At 42.3% G+C, this 15,990-nt stretch overlaps 1 protein-coding gene across 11 annotated transcripts in view; it reads right to left on the bottom strand.

The window, feature by feature from the left end:
• MAP7D2 (MAP7 domain containing 2) overlaps positions 1-15,990 on the bottom strand; it is a 101,699-nt gene that overhangs the window by 30,490 nt on the left and 55,219 nt on the right. For 4 of the 11 annotated variants that reach the window (XM_081566005.1, XM_081566006.1, XM_081565998.1 and 1 more), the window contains exons 4-7: positions 13,920-14,034; positions 10,770-10,880; positions 6,012-6,142; positions 4,323-4,432 (exon numbers count right to left, since the gene is read on the bottom strand). In XM_081566005.1, the coding sequence (XP_081422131.1) occupies positions 4,323-4,432; positions 6,012-6,142; positions 10,770-10,880; positions 13,920-14,034 (467 nt within the window). Of the gene's footprint in view, positions 1-4,322; positions 4,433-6,007; positions 6,167-8,775; positions 8,899-10,769; positions 10,881-12,946; positions 13,046-13,919; positions 14,035-15,990 lie in introns of all 11 variants that reach the window. The other 7 variants (XM_081566000.1, XM_081565995.1, XM_081566002.1 and 4 more) reach the window with 6 other exon arrangements.

Below are 15,990 nucleotides of genomic sequence, written 5' to 3'. Positions count from 1 at the left end.
TCTAAAACCATACAAGTACCCAACAATGCCAACCAACAATGAAAACAAACTTGAACACTTAAAAGAGCAACGCTATTAATATGCACAGCCACCCTACAGTGATTTAACTGTTCAGATCCGGGATGAATCCAAAGGTGGAATTAAGATTGCTGGGAGAAATATCAACAACATCAGATATGCAGATGATACCACTCTAATGGCAGAAAGTGAAGAGGAACTAAAGAGTCTCTTGATGAGAGTGAAAGAGGAGAGGGGAAAAGTTGGCTTAAAACTCAACGTTAAGAAAACTAAGATCATGGCATCCAGTCCTATCACTTCATGGCAAATAGATGGGGGGAAAAGTGGAAACAGTGACAGACTTTATTTTCTTGGGCTCCAAAATCACTGAGGACGGTGACTGCAGCCATGAAATTAAGAGACACTTGCTCCTTGGAAGGAAAGCTATGACAAATCTAGACAGCATATTAAAAAGCAGAGACATCACTTTGGCTAAAGGTCTGTATAGTCAAATCTATGGTTTTCCCAATAGTCATGAACGGATGTGAGAGTTGGATCATAAAGAAGGTTGAGTGCTGAAGAACTGATGTTTTCGAATTGTGGTACTTGAGAGTCCCTTGGAGAGCAAGGAGATCAAACCAGTCAATCCTAAAGGAAATCAACCCTGAATATTTATTGGAAGGACTGATGCTGAAGCTCCAATACTTTGGCCATCTGCTGTGAAGAGCCAACTCATTGGAAAAGATCCCGATTCTGGGAAAGATTGAGGGCAGGAGGAGAAGGGGGCAACAGAGGATGAGATGGTTGAATGGCATCACCGATTCAATGGACATGAGTTTGAGCAAACTCCTGGAGACGGTGAAGGGCAGGGGAGCCTGGCATGCTGAAGTCCATGGGGTTGCAAGGAGTTGGAAACGACTTAGCAACTGAACAACAACAACAGATCTGGGAGGAGAACAATGCACTGTCAGAGCCATTCATCACAAGTCCCATCTGCATTTCTGGATGAGTATTCATAGTGACTGACTAGCCCCCATCCCATGCTATTCAAAGCCATGTCACTTCCAGTGTGCTTTAAAGATCACACGCTTTGTCTACACAAAGGGAAAGCTGAAAATGCCCATGTGGTTGGGGTTTATTTTGTGTGATACCATTTTAAAAAATCAAGTGTTTCCTTTTCATCTTTCTTCAATATTGAGTATACAAAAGATTACTTATAAAATACAAAACGTATGAAGAATGATATAACAAACATTCACACACACACACCAACTAGTGCAAGAGGAAGCCATACTAGGCCAGGATCTGCCACATGTCCCCTCCTGACCCCACCCCCACTTCCTCCTCAAAGGTCATCATCACTCTGCATTTTATGTTTGCCATTTTCTTAGTTTTTCTAAAAATCATTTTACCACATTTATATTGCTAAAAACACACTGGTTGTGAACACCTGGGAACTCAGGATACATGGAATCACTGCTGACATTCTTCTACAACTTCCTTCTTCTGCTCAACACTGCATACCTGAAATCCACCCACTGCTTGTGAGCAGCTGAAATCCACTCTTTTTCACTGCTGTAGTTTGGTTGGATTTTCCGAATTTACTTGCAGTCTACTTGGCTTTCTACGTGCCTCAGACCTAGCCCATACCCACTGTAGTTCACTCACTACTTTTCATCCCCAGGAGAAACAACTTTCTTTCTGAACATTTTAAAATCAAGAAGTGTTTGCCATTCCTTAGATGTCTCAACTTAGTAGTTCTGATTTGGAGGTGCCTGAGCAATCTTTATCCCCAGGGCACCTTATGCACAAGAAGTCCAGCTGTGGTAGTGTGTGCTCTTTTTCCTGCCTGTGCAAGAGATGCCATGTATAGGGCTCTGAAAATTAAAGCTATTCTATCAATTTGTTGAAAGTGGTAGGAATCTTGTGCAGCACGGTACAGAAACCAGTATCCTTCATCCTTTAAAAATTCCCCAAGTGAAGCATGTAGCCCAGAAAACACAATGTTTAAGAAACTGCTCAGTGGGAGAATAAACTGATGCATGTTCCAGAAGGAATGAGGATCCAGAAGGCCTGAGTCCTTGGGTAGGTCTGGCCCCAGCACTGCCCGTACCTACTCAGACCACTCTGCCCTCCAGATCCACCTCCCTCCGCAGCTAAGCATCCACAGACTCATACTGAGCCCAGATTGTGCAACAATAAACTGAGTCAGCCCCTGTCCTCTTGGTAGCTCAGCAGGAAATCGAGTGCAGTGAGGCACGTCAGTTCATCCTGCTCCCTCACCTCATGCAGGGTGCTCTGCTCCAATGTCACCTCCTCAGAGAAGTCTTTCCTGACCACCTGATCTAGCTGCTCCCTTCTGCCATTCTCTGCCATCTGACGCAGGCTCATTTTTCCTCACGGAATTTATCACCACCTGATATTATATTTGCTGTTTACTGTCAGGCAAACTCCACGAGGACTAATAAGAGCACTGGACACAGAGTAGGTGCTCTACGGGTGTTTGATGAAGGAAGGACTGACACAGGCATGTTCTGTGAGCACAGCGAAGGGGGCAAATTCCACTCTGGCTGGTTCTGGAGAGGATGCCAGCTGAGCTGAGTTCTGAGGGACAAGTAGTTCAAGGTGTGCAGCTCTCTCTTTGGAGCAGGTCTAGAACTGTCCTTGTTTGGGTCCACATCTACCTCCTCCGTTGCCGGGGGCCCGGCCAAGTGGAGACTACTTTCATTTGCTTGGGGATTCTCCAGAGCACCTAGCACAGTGGCCTGCCCTCATTCACTCCACGAATACTTAGAAAGCATCTACTAGGTGCTCAATACTGGACAGAGTAGAAAATTTAAATATTTCTCTAAATTGAACTACATTATAAAAAGTCTGGGATTGTGTTGTTTGAGTCTCTTTGGTCAGAGAAAGCTTTTACAAAATTCAAATGTTATGTCTTTTAAAATATAAAGTGTTTCCTGAAACACAACCTTCAAGATTTTCAACTTCCAAGAAATAGCACAGAGCCCACTACAAGCCTGTTTCCAAAAACTGAATTCTTATCTCTATAGAGGGAATGCCCTCCATCCCACCCTGGCCCAGTTCACCTCTGTGAAATGTACAATGATGAGGATGAAATTTGCCAGCTACTATCCATGCAGGGACAAAGAGTCAATATCCAGCAAAGATAGGGTGGGATATGGAAAAACCCCAGTAGGAACAGGTTTTTCTCCCTGTTAATGTCAATGTCCCAAACTGATACCATAGCAGTGATATGTAAGTGGACGGCTCAGAAATAAGACAGAGACCTCGAAGCCCACCTAATGGATTTAGAGTTTGCAAAAGAGCAATATCATAATCAAAGACAGGCAATACAGGCACAGAAAGAATGCAATGGACTTCAGGAAAAAAAAAAACACTATGAATTCAGTAATATGCTATGGAAAGATTTTCTCTATGGAAGGCAGATACATCAATAAGCAGTATTAGTAGTTTATCAAAACCACAGCAATCTCTGAGCCAAACAATACTAGTGGAACAGTCTCAGAAAGCAACAAATCAGAAATAAGAGCTGACATCACTTCGAAATATTTTTTTAAATCCCCAAGTGTTCATTAAAAATCTGTGTTTCTTCCTATGTTCTCTGAACCAAACTGTTGTACTATAACAAGCATTATGTGATTCTCTCTATATATATAGCTTCTTTTTTCCAAATTAAAATCGTATTTCTCTTTCTTCCTCAGTACTTCTGAAGATGTTTCCATTCTACTGCTGAATTCAGTTATTTATTGAGTTATTCTTGTCGGTAAAATATTTAGTAAAATATTTAAAAGACTTAAGTCAGTGGTCACACAGTGTACATTTGTTTTTCAGTCACACAGTTTTTCATTGGTGAGTTCACTCAATTCTTAACAAAAGAATATAATGGCTTCATTATAAAAAAACACACTGCTGATGGTGACTGAGAAGTTATTATTGCCTCTCTGTTAAAGAAACAGATAAGACGAGAGGGCGTGAGAACAAGCATGGAGCACATGGGCTTCAGAGCTCAAGTACAATGCAATCCCTTCACTCCAGATGCAGCTGGAGGAGAAGGCCAGGAAAGTAGAAGGGGACTGATGCACTGAAAGAGAACAGGCCAAGTGGATCATCTCCATAAGTCAGGGTCCAACATCATCAGGCAACGAAGCCCTCAAGACCCCATTGTTTATCCAGAAACATATAGCACACCTCAGAGCGCTGGCCACGCCTTGTGGGGAAGCTAGAGGCACATGCCACCCCCACAGAGCCTCCCCCCAAACTGCTTTAAACATGTGACTGTGGCGAAGGAAAAAGAGGCTTACTTGGATGTCACAGGAGAAGACGACCTCTTAGAAATGCTTCTCAGAGGAGACATGAGGCCCACGCTGGGAACAGAAGCAGTTGCTCTCGGCCCCCTCTTCATCTTTTCTGTCTGTAGGAGACACAGAATAGGACAGCCATGACCCATCACTGCCATCACTTCCATGATTTTTAAAAATACCCCAGATGGAAGTGATGCACAGCTTTTTTTCAGAAGGAACCAAAAAAAGCTATACTGCTTCCCACCATGGGAATCTTTGCAGAAAAGCACCAGGGGGTCATCACATTTAGGTCATTCAGTTAGGGAAAAAAATTTCAGTTGTAAAACATAAAGACCTACTTTTCCTTGTTATCTTACAAAAAGCTAACAAGGGAACCAGATTATGGTCCTGGACATACAGAACCTGGAATGACTACAAAGATATACAATCACTATAAGATAGCTATAGATGGGTGCGAGACAGTGAGCTGGGGACCTTGACAGTGTATCTGGTTTAACAGGGACTGTAACCCCTCCATCCCTCAACATCTCCATGGCCTGCCCCATATTGGCCCCTGGGCCTGGCCCAGAGCAGATGCTCCATGACAGTGGTTCTCTTCTCTCCCTATTGTAACTTTTTGCAGCAAATCCTCATGGGGCCCACATACATTAGCCCCCTTTCACAGTAATCCATCCTACAGTAAAACCCTAGCATCTGAAACATTCACTTCTCCTGTGAGAACCTCAGGATCATACTGGATTAAAAAACATAAATATGGTATTACAAAATAAATGCCCAATAGTAATGTGGCATTTAAAATAAGTCCACATGTGATATGATGCTCCTCCCTTTAACAGGTGGAGCTTAGTTCCCTTCTCCTCAAGCATGAGTTGGTTTCTCTCTCTCTTTGATCTTCTGCTCTGGAGGAAGCTAGCTGCCATGTTGTTTGGACTCTCAAGCAGCTCTATGGAGAAGTCCATGCAGTAAGGAATGGGGGCCTCCTGCCAAGAGCCACGTGAACGAGCCATCCTGGAAAACCCCTGCCAAGTTTTCTGATGACTGCAGTCCTAGCTGCCTGCAGTCCTGACCACACCCTCATGAGAGACCCTGAATCACAACCACTCAGCTATGATATCCTCAATTTCTGACCCAAAGAACCAGTGAGGTAATACACATTTGCTTTAAGCTGCTAAGGTTTGGGGTGATTTGTTATACAGCAAGTGGTAACCAATGAAAGTAATATGGCATATATAATTTCTAAACAAACAGACACAACTGGGGATACTGCTCAACATCTGTCTTATTGATGGTGTTAGCAGGACAACAAAAATGTTCAAAGGCCACTGCTGTGGATGAAGGTTGACCCAGAACCTCAGTTCTAGTTGCCTGTAGAAGCAAGACTGGCCCAGAAGCAGACATTCTTAAAGAAGCAGAGAAAGGGCACTCGGAACATTCTTTCTGACCCCCAACCTCCTTCTGAGGGCTTTGAAAATCTATTTCAAGGCAGTAAGATTTAGGAGGGTGCAAAAAGTTACAGGATTTTCAAAAGTTGGGTGCCATTTAAAACCAAATATTAAAAAAAAAACAAAAAACAAATATTTTCCTTGAGCAGTCCCTGGAGACTGATGGAAACAGACCCCAGGTCAAGTGCAGGGAATAATCCCAGTGTCAGATAACCCAGTCCCGAGGAGTGAATGGGTAGAAACCTACTGGAGAGGCCTCCACTCCGGCAGGGGTGCCTTTCCCAGCTTCTCCTCCACCAGATGTAGATGCGATCTTCTTCCTCTCGACATTTCGAGTGGGAGAAGACTTGTAGGAAGATTTAAGGGAGCCAGCAGGAGCTACACGGGGACAGGCAAGGGATACTAAAGTTACAGTATAAAAGCCAGAGGCACAGGGAGAACAGACAGAAAAGTTGAAGGAGGGCAGAGAGTTGGGAAGAACATCACATTTCAGTTAAAACGTGACACGAGCAATCCACATTCTCAAAATACTGCCATACTTTTTCTAGTATATGCAGAATAGATGCTATCTTAAAAGACTCCCATGCTCAATGCTCAAGAGTCTAGGTCATTTCAGGAATTAAAAACCTGGGCTTTGGAGCCAGGTGGACCTAGCACCATCACCTAATAGCTGGTTCACCTTGGGTAGGTTACTTAATCTCTCTAAATGTCAATTCCCTTGTACAAGAGACAGTTAACATAGCAGGCCTAACTGCTGTCCTTGGAAGGGCCTGTTCATAAGGTTGACCCTTGTAAGCATCTGGAAACTTGGATTGCAGAAGGGTTCTCACCATTAACTGATGTGTAGGTCACTGTACCTAAGCTGTTTGTACAAACATTATGATTTATGCTGAACATGTGCTTTTCTTCTGAGTCTGGAATTTGAGCATGGACCTGGCAGAGGGTGCCCATGTGATAATAAAAACTCTGGGCACTGAGTGTCTAATGAGCTTCTGTGGTTGACAACACTTTACACATGTCCTAACTCATTGCTGAGGGAATGTGTCCTGTGTGACTACACCGGGAGAGGATGCTGGGAGCCTGTGCCTGCTCTTCCCTGGACTTTGTTCCATGCAGTTTCTCCCTTTACCTACTTTGCTCTGTAGCCATTTGCTGCGATAAATCACAGCTCTGAGACCTCCTAGAGAATCATTGATCCTAGGAGTGGTCCTCCTGATGCATTCTTTGTTCTCAAAATGGGGATACTTCCTACTTCCCAGGAATTTTTTGTTTATTTGTTTAATTGAGACCTAATTCATATATCATAAAGTCACCCCTTTAAAGGTATACAATTTAGTGGCTTTTGGTATATTCAGAAGGTTGTGCAACCATAACTATGGTCTAATTCCAGAATATTCTCAATATCTGCAAAAGAAACTCTGTACCCATTAAGCACCCACTCCCCTTCCTCTCTAGCAACTACTTGTTTACTGTCACTCTGAATTTGTCTATTCCAGACATTTCATATAAATAGAATCATATCACTTGTGGCACTTTCTGCCTGGCTTCTTTCACTGAGCATAATGTTTTCAAGGTTCATCATGTAGCATGTGTCAGTAATTCATTCCTTTTCACAGTTGAATAATATTCTACTTCATAAATAAATACATTTTTTTAATCCATTCATCTGTTGTTGGACATCTGGGCTGTTTCCACTTTGCGGCTAATATGAATAATGCTAAGACTTGTATACTTTACTGTGTATGTTTTCAATTTCCTTGACTCTACATCAAAGAGAATTGCTAGTTCATGTGGCAACTCTAACATTTTTAAAAACATGCCAGACTGTTTTCCATAGTGCCTGCAACATTTTACACTCTCAACAATAATGTATGAAGGCTGTAATTTCTCCTCATCCTCGCCAATACATATTACAGCTGACTCTTGAATAATACAGGTTTGAAGCACATGGGTCCACTTACACTCAGATTTTATTCAATAGTAAATACTACAGTACTATCTGTGGTTGGTTGAGTCTGTATGGGGAACCAAGACAGAAGGCTGATTATTAAGTTATATGCAGACTGAGGCGGCTGGTACCCCAAACTGTCAAATTGTTCAAGAGTCAACTGTATTATCTTTTTTCTTTGAATTTTGGTCATCCTAGTAAGTATGAAATGGTATTACGATTTTGATTTGCATTTCTCTAATGACTAAGAATGTTGAGCATCCTGTCATGTGCTTACTGGCCATTTTCTATATTCTCTGCTGTGCTGTTTCTGCACAACTACCTGTAAACAGACAGAACAAGGTAGAGGACAATATGTCATTTATATGTTATCTCACTGAATACACTGTATCTTGGGAACTGAGATGGAGACCAGACATGCCTAATGTGGGCATGGCGTTATTTGCAAACAGAGAACCCTAGTCCCCGTTCACTGGGCCATGACAGTCTGATCTGCTTTGGTCAAGGAAAGGCTTTGATGATGTGGCCCAGTATTTCCTGGACTTCAGTGTGCAGATCTGGTGGAGCCTGAGTAGTGAGGTTCTAGATATTTGTGCTTACTGTGCCCAGCACTGTGCTATTTCATTTAACCTTCATGCCAATTTAAAATAACTCCATTTTATAGATGAGGGAACAGAGGCTTAGAGAGGTTAGTTAACTTACCCAAAGAGCTAGTAAGTGGTAGAGCTAGTTATGGGATTTCTGAGATTGCAGTGTAAAGGCTATTTTTACCAAACTGTCTGGTTAAAAAAGTCTACTAACCTCCATAGCTCATGAAATGGATTTCTTTTCCTAATCCACATGCCCTCAATCATAAAATAATTTACTCACCTCTGTAACACTTGGAAGACAAGAAACATAGCAACAGTAAAATACTGGTGGATAGAAAATGTTATTAACCATTGAAGACATTTCATGAAGCCAGGGAATGGGAAGCAAGATACAAAAATTCAGGAATAACTCATAGGCCGACCAGTACCACTTGGGGCACCTTCCTCAGTGTCACCCGCCTGGCCTCTTTTACCTGAGTCATTGGCCTGCTCAGAGAGTATGAGTGTACTTCTGCTTCTGGCTAAAGAAACCTGTGTGGGTGTCAACAGTCGCATAACAAGAAATGTTTCCATGGGACTAGGGTGCGTGTGATGAGCTGAGGGATGGAATCAAATGAAAATTTTAAAAAGCAAAATCAAAACAAAATAAAATGCCTAAAACAACACAGTGCCTGATGCAAATCAATTTTGGGGTGGCAGAATGAATGTGGAAAATAAAAATACTGTAACAAAGGATGACTTTGGAGCTTGTCACAGTAAAAGAAAATGGACTATGTGTCATTTAGAGCTTGGGAGAGTGTGTTACTTTTCTTGGGGTGCCAGAATTCATTCAATATGGTACTGCAGAATTACTGTATCACCAGAAGAGACTTAGCCCATCTTTCAAGATGTAATATGGACTCAAGAAACCATTTACTCACCAAAGTAGCTCTAACACTGAAAAAAAGATTACGCCTACAAAACACTTGTTTTAGGTCATCTGTTAGGAAATATTTTATAATACACTGATTTTGTTAATGTAGAAATGTGCATCCTTTCATATTTTTTCCCATATAAACAAGGGCAAAGATTAAATAAGAAACACAGAAATAAAAATAGCCAACTAATTATCAGCTTTAATGGAAGTTAAGTAGCAGTATTCATACTCTAAAATTTAGTGACTGAAATGTCATTTTGATGATTTGGAACACATTGTGTGATAATAGATTAACTTTTCAATTACTTTATATTTTTTGGGTATCCACTAGCCAGAAAAATGGTTTGGGAATTTCAAAGTTTCAATTAATAATCTACAAGCAGATAATTGAGTGGCCAACAATATATAAATATCATACTGATTATCTTTATACATTAATCAATGCAAATATGAATTTAACATCAATCTGTTACCATATGAATGAATGAAAAAGAAAACATACAGGACATACAAATAGAACAGATATATAGAGTTAAAAGTATGTAGATGTTTTCTCATCCAGCTCTTAGTTAATTCAAGGTTTCTAGCACTTACCCATGAACTGCATCAGAAATCATCAACACTGACACTCACGGGTTCTCTGACACACAGGACAGACCTCTGTGCTGGAGGTGCAAAGTTAAAGCCAGAGGAAAAAAACCAGGAAGGCACACTGGCATCTTCAAAGTCACACTGGGATCTTCAAAGTCACAAACATCATCCTGCTTACCCCTGGTGATGACTCAACATGTTAAATACTCCACCGGCACAGGACACTTCTTCATTGATGCTAAGATTAGCATTTAATGCATGGAGAGCTTCCCTCCCTTCCTTAACCTACGTACCCTAAAAGGTAACAATTCAGACTTACAGTGCCTTCTCTGAGCCTCCATTAGAACACGGCTGATTTTGAATCTATTCAGTTTCTGAAACTGGCACTGTCCTATAACCATCATCTCCCACCTCAAAACAGAAAATGCCACCCATCCTTTCGCCCTTTTAAAGATTTCATATTAGTTCTGAACTTCTGTTTTCCAAACAGAAATGAGCAGGCTTACAGATCACAGACAAGAGCAGAGCCCCATTTTTTCACATATCTGAGTCTCCCACGTACCTCTGCCTCATCAATCTCGCTGTGTCTGGCTAACCAACAATAGCGCACCAATAACTGGGCAGTTGCTTTTTTAACAGTCACATCTGTCCACTGGTCAATTAACTCCAGGCCACGATAACGTCTATGTGCACTGTGGAAAATGGAAGTCTCTTTCAGACTGGGAGACTAGCATTAACTCCTGTCCCTTTCCAACAATGACCTGGCTCTAAAGAGCAATGCCACTTTCCAAAGTCCCATTAGTGAGGCCCGGGGGCTCCCACACACAGATCACAAGGCTAGGAGATCGGGGGTATTTGAAGAAGGCTCAAAAGAGGGGCTCTCACAAAGACCAACATTAACACCAATGCTCACACTAGAAAGAAGAAAACTGGAGAGACCAGGTCTACACGTTCACTTGCCTCGGTCTGGGGAATAGGATATTGCCGCAGTGGATGAAGACAGGCGCTTACTCATGGGAGGCTCCGTCTGCTTTGGCAAATTCATGGTTGATGTTGAAAGTGTGTCACATGCTGCAGAGAAACGCATTAAAGACATTGGTATTCACACCACTCTCAACCAAGAAACACATTTTCCAAAGTGTTCTTCCTGTCCTCATCCACACGCCTCTGAAACCACTGCAGCACAGCACGCTGCCTCCAGCTCCCTGCTCTCTACTGAGCATGTCTGAGAAGGCCTGGGCCACAGCACCCATCCATTTGAAGCAAGTTCTTCTCTTTCACTGCTCGACTTTGTGCTTCTCTTTGATTTCAAATGTTCAAACTCACTCAACTGTTCAACTAAAGCCATGTTAATCCCACCAGCTAACTATTTCCTTGTGTCCAGGGACTTTTAAGTATATTCAGACCACACGAAAACAAAACCAACCTGGACTGAGAGACCAATCACCACTGCCAAATGTTCTACGATCTGACTGAGACTGTGTGAGCTGAAACCGGACTTTTTCTGAGGTTATCTAGAGCTCAGGTTGCAGAGAGGAGTAATTTGTAAAGCAAAGAGCTGTATTTAAAGCAGAACAACCTTTAGCAGCTGGTTTCTTGCTCTTATCAAGAAACGGGGTCACAATGGCCCTTTCTCAAAAGGCTCTGACTGTTTATGGTTAGGATTTCAACATGTGGTCCTGGGTCTGGTGCTCTTACTTTCAGCCATTATTTTAGACAGGCTTGTAAAGGAAACCATCACAACAACTGGAGAGGTGCTGACAGTACCAGCCAAGCTGTGTTGGAGCTTGAGGCAAAAGGAAAGATGTGTTGCCCTGGCTCTAAAGGAAGCAAACTCATCAATAATATTTTCAAAATCTACTCTTCTATTCATCTTGTTTTCAAATGAAAGAAGTGCCATGCATGACAATTTCTCCTGACCAACTGATGACCCTAAATAATTTTTAAATAACTTAGACTGCAGTAAAATGATACTGTTTGGGTATAAACAAAATACTTAAAATGTTATGAGTTTTAATATACTTTTCAGTGTTTCAGAAATTTTTTCAAGTATTTCAATATTTTGAAAAAAAATAACCATTAGAAATTACATAAAATCGTGTCTCTAGGGATACATATTTCCCCTTCTGCCTCAGGCTCCCATATGGCTCAGCATGGTACTAGTCTTTGGAAATTCAATAGTTTGTTCATCATGGATTGTTCTGCAGTGATTTTGTTTAAAATATTCTTTTATCTTGATTACTGAGATTTTGGGTGTTCCCTTAAAAAGAGGGCTCTGGTCACATATCACACTCATCCTGGCCTGGGGCCCTGGGTGTGATTTCCAAGCAGTAATTGTCAATTCTACCTGCCCCTCTCTGTGGGCGGAAGGCCAGTGCCCACATGACAATGAATGTGGTCCAGGCAGCAAAGACTGCTATTCAGCAGCACCAATAAAAATTATTCTTTGTCAAAGAAATGCTGGAAACCAAGGATATTTATTCCTACTGCTATAATTTGACCTTCTGAGTAAGTGGTAAATATTGTATCCTTTACATCTTGTTTTTTCTTTGCCAGCCAAAGATGGGTTGAATTTCTGAAGTCATCATTAAATGGGGGCAAGGATTTGCTAGTTCTGTTCTTGATCTAGATCCTAAGAATTTCCCAGGCCTGTATACAAAACAGAGAACCTATCAGAGAGAGGAAATCAAGAACAAAGCCAATTTATCTCCTTGTCTGGATTCACAGTGTTAGTACTGATAAACTCAAATGCCTCTATAGGAGTCCGTAACATTTATACCTAACCCTGTATAATTATAGGTTTTGGTGACCAGAAGTGACTGAAATACACTACTACTTAATCCCTAAAACCAGTGATACATGAGAGTGTTAAAGATCTAAATGCACAGAAGTCAAACACTGACAACATTTTCAAGGCAGAAGTTAGTGAGCTAAAGATGAAATGTCTCCAGGGTGCTAGTATGTAAAGCATGCATGTTCCACGATGATGAAGAAAGAAATATGGGCACGTCATTCGTATCTCTAGAAAAAAAGTTCTAAGAAATCAATTGCAAAAGTGTTCAAGACAGACAATGATGGAGGAGGGTGACCGGGACAGTCATCACAAAACGCCATGGCACAGTGATGCTCAGATATACCGTTGGTCGACTCAGCGGCGGCGGCAGTGGTCCCTGGGTCCAGAGGGAGGGTGCTGGCTGCTAAACCTAGAGGAGGGGGTGGGGTATTTCCTGATTCACCTACACAGCAAAAAAAAATCAGACCAAAGAGAGGTAAAAGAAAAAAGTTCCAATTTCTGGTTGACTCTAGCTTGTATTAGGAAATTAGGAAAAGTAACTGGGATGGGTTGTTAACTTCTCCAGATTAAAACAGAAAAGTATATTCGCTGACAAAAGGTTGTGTATGCTAAGTCGCTTCAGTCGTAAGAACAATATAATAAAGTCAAGAAACTGTACCACACATGTAAACCCATTTGCTCTCGGAAAGAGCTGGTATACAACTCCTGCATAACATAATGGCAGACACAGAAAAGACGACACTAAAAAGATGGCAAAGCCACCCAGGGACTAGTAACAATCCATACATTAAATTAAACATCTGAAAATTTAAAGATGAGTATGAACTGGATAATGAAATAAATAAGTCACCTTGAAAAAAAAAACTGAAAGAGCAACAGAAATAAATGATGTGGAGTGAAGAACCCCAGTCCCCTTTAGGGGTTACTGCTGCTCAGCCTTTCCCAGTCAAGCTGTAGCCATGACTTAGTCCACAGCCACTGACCTTCCCTGAAATCAGGTTACCTCTGGGCTTGCTAGGTGGATCCAATTAACCAGGCTCTACATTCATTTTCTTTGCTTTTTCTTTTGCTTTACCTCAAAGCTCAGTTACTGTATCAACTGCTGCTTGCAAGCAAGAAGAATGAACAGATCTCCTTCACAAGAAATGCATACACAGGAAGCTTGGCAGCTTTAAACATCACATCTGAAAAAGGTACCTGCAGACCGGTATAAAGCACCCCCAGATCCTGTGGGTGCTGGCCTGCCCATGGTCTCCCCCTCCTGCCCTGAGATTTCCCCACTGGGCCCCGCGATGCAGGGACAGTCTTTCACTCACCATCACGTCCTCCGGGCCCGGTAGCCAGTGATGCTCCTCCCGACGAGCACTTCTTCTTCAGTTCCAGCTGCTGCGAGCGCTCCAGAGACCTGCGCATCATCGCCTCCAGCCGCTCCTGTCCAGTTCATGCAAGAGAGAGCAACAATAAGCACCCAGCCCCACCGCACTGCTGTGCCTCTGCGTGGGCGTGAGTCACCAGACAGGGCTCTCTGCTCTGCATCCAAAACCCAGGCACGCGTGCTCGCCCCACCACACCAGCGCTTTCTTAGTGGGCGGAGAGTAAACGCTGCGGCTACTGCGGGCTCCCAGCGCCAACACCTCTCCCTTCCCTGGAGAGAGGCGGCTGCTGCAGCAGCCAGGCTTTGATTTGGTTAAGAATAGTGCCAAGCCAGCGTTAACTCCTTGACACCAATCCCATCCAGCAGAACTGGAATTGTACTCTAGAACCAACTGCATCCTCTCGAGTTGAAAAGCATACAGCGCTATGATTTGAGCAAACTGAAATTAAAATATAATTTGAATTTTAGTAGCCTTAAGCATAATTTTTTGGGGTGATACACCATGACTTTGAAGTCTATTTTACAAGGTCCCATTTTCATCTTAGAACTTCTTAAAGGGGAATTAACTGTTTTCCATTGTAACACTTTTCTGCTCATGATACATAGTATTCTGGGGATAATACTGCATATTTCAAAATTTAAAAAGACACAAGAGTAGGGAAACTCATGACTACAAAATTAAGGATTTATGTATTCTCACATGTAGATGGGGAAGGGAGGAAGAACTAAACAGTTTTTAGTCAGAAGATAAAAACAACAACCAGGCTTCTCTCCTAACAGAGCATTTACCAAAAGCACGCCCCTGTACTAACCCAACTGTTCTTTTCATAAAGTTGGGCCTGATTGCTGGCAAATCTCTCCCCGGCACTGGAGTGAAGCTGTCCTAATTATGTGCTCCCCACAACCTCAATGACACTGCAAATCCCAAATTCACTCCCTGCCTCCACTGGAGAAAGTCCGCAGGGTAAGCAGTTACATGGACACCTTTTCACCCTCATAAAACTAACCTTGAGGTGCTGGGCTAATCCTAGTCGAACTTCAAACCCAAAAGATATTATTTTCTCATGGCTTAAATAAAGAAGTGAGCAAAATTAATTTAGAGCAGCACCAAAGGAGTGACCATGACTTAAGAAGTGGGGAAAGGCACCTTTATTTCACTCACTTGAAACACAGAAAGGCCACTTAGGAGGCAAGTGGATCTACCCTTCTGTCCATACCAGAGCAATGAGATGAGCATTCTCCACATCCCAGACTCTGCTGCATAATTTTTCCTCCAAAGAGCACTGCACTAAAAGATGGCCTCTTCAGGGACCTATGAGCAGAAAGAGTATTTCTTTTCTCCTGTAAATCTCAGATTTGTATTTGCTATTAACTGTGCACTAGTTTCTGGCTGAGACTCTACAATCATGAGTGTGCATTTCCTGGCAGAATCCTGTCCTCATGACCCTGGCCCATTAAATTCTCACAGTCAGTCCCAGCAGTTTCTACAAGAAAAGATAGGGGCTTGGAGGAACTAGAACTTCTTAACTATTTGAGGACTGAAGTCTGGTCACTCAAGATTGGAGCTCAACAGTATTTCATTATGTAGATTTAACATCAATTATTTAACTTTCCTAAATGAAATCAGTCCTGAATATTCACTGGAAGGACTGATGCTGAAACTCCAATACTTTGGTCACCTGATGGGAAGAACTGACTCATTGGAAAAGACCCTGATGCTTGGAAAGATTGAAGGCAGAAGGGGACCAGAGAGGATGAGATAGATGGTTGGATGGCATTACTGACTCAATAGACATGAGTTTGAGCAAGCTCCAGGAGTTAGTGATGGACAGGGAAGCCTGGCGTGCTGCAGTTCATGGGGTCGCAAAGCGTTGGACACAACTGAGTGACTGAACTGAAGTGAACTGATTTAACTAATGACCTAATTTAAGTGTTGAAATTTTTCACCTCAGAGTGAATTTAGTATGGAGTGGGTTATTGGAGACTGCCTACATGCCAGAAGGACCTCACAA

Source organism: Giraffa tippelskirchi, chromosome X (genome assembly GCF_054371585.1).
Source record: "Giraffa tippelskirchi isolate mGirTip1 chromosome X, T2T-mGirTip1v1.2.pri, whole genome shotgun sequence".
Lineage (NCBI taxonomy): Eukaryota > Metazoa > Chordata > Mammalia > Artiodactyla > Giraffidae > Giraffa > Giraffa tippelskirchi.
Note: the sequence above shows the minus strand (reverse complement) of the source record. Positions and strands in the feature narration are given on the sequence as shown.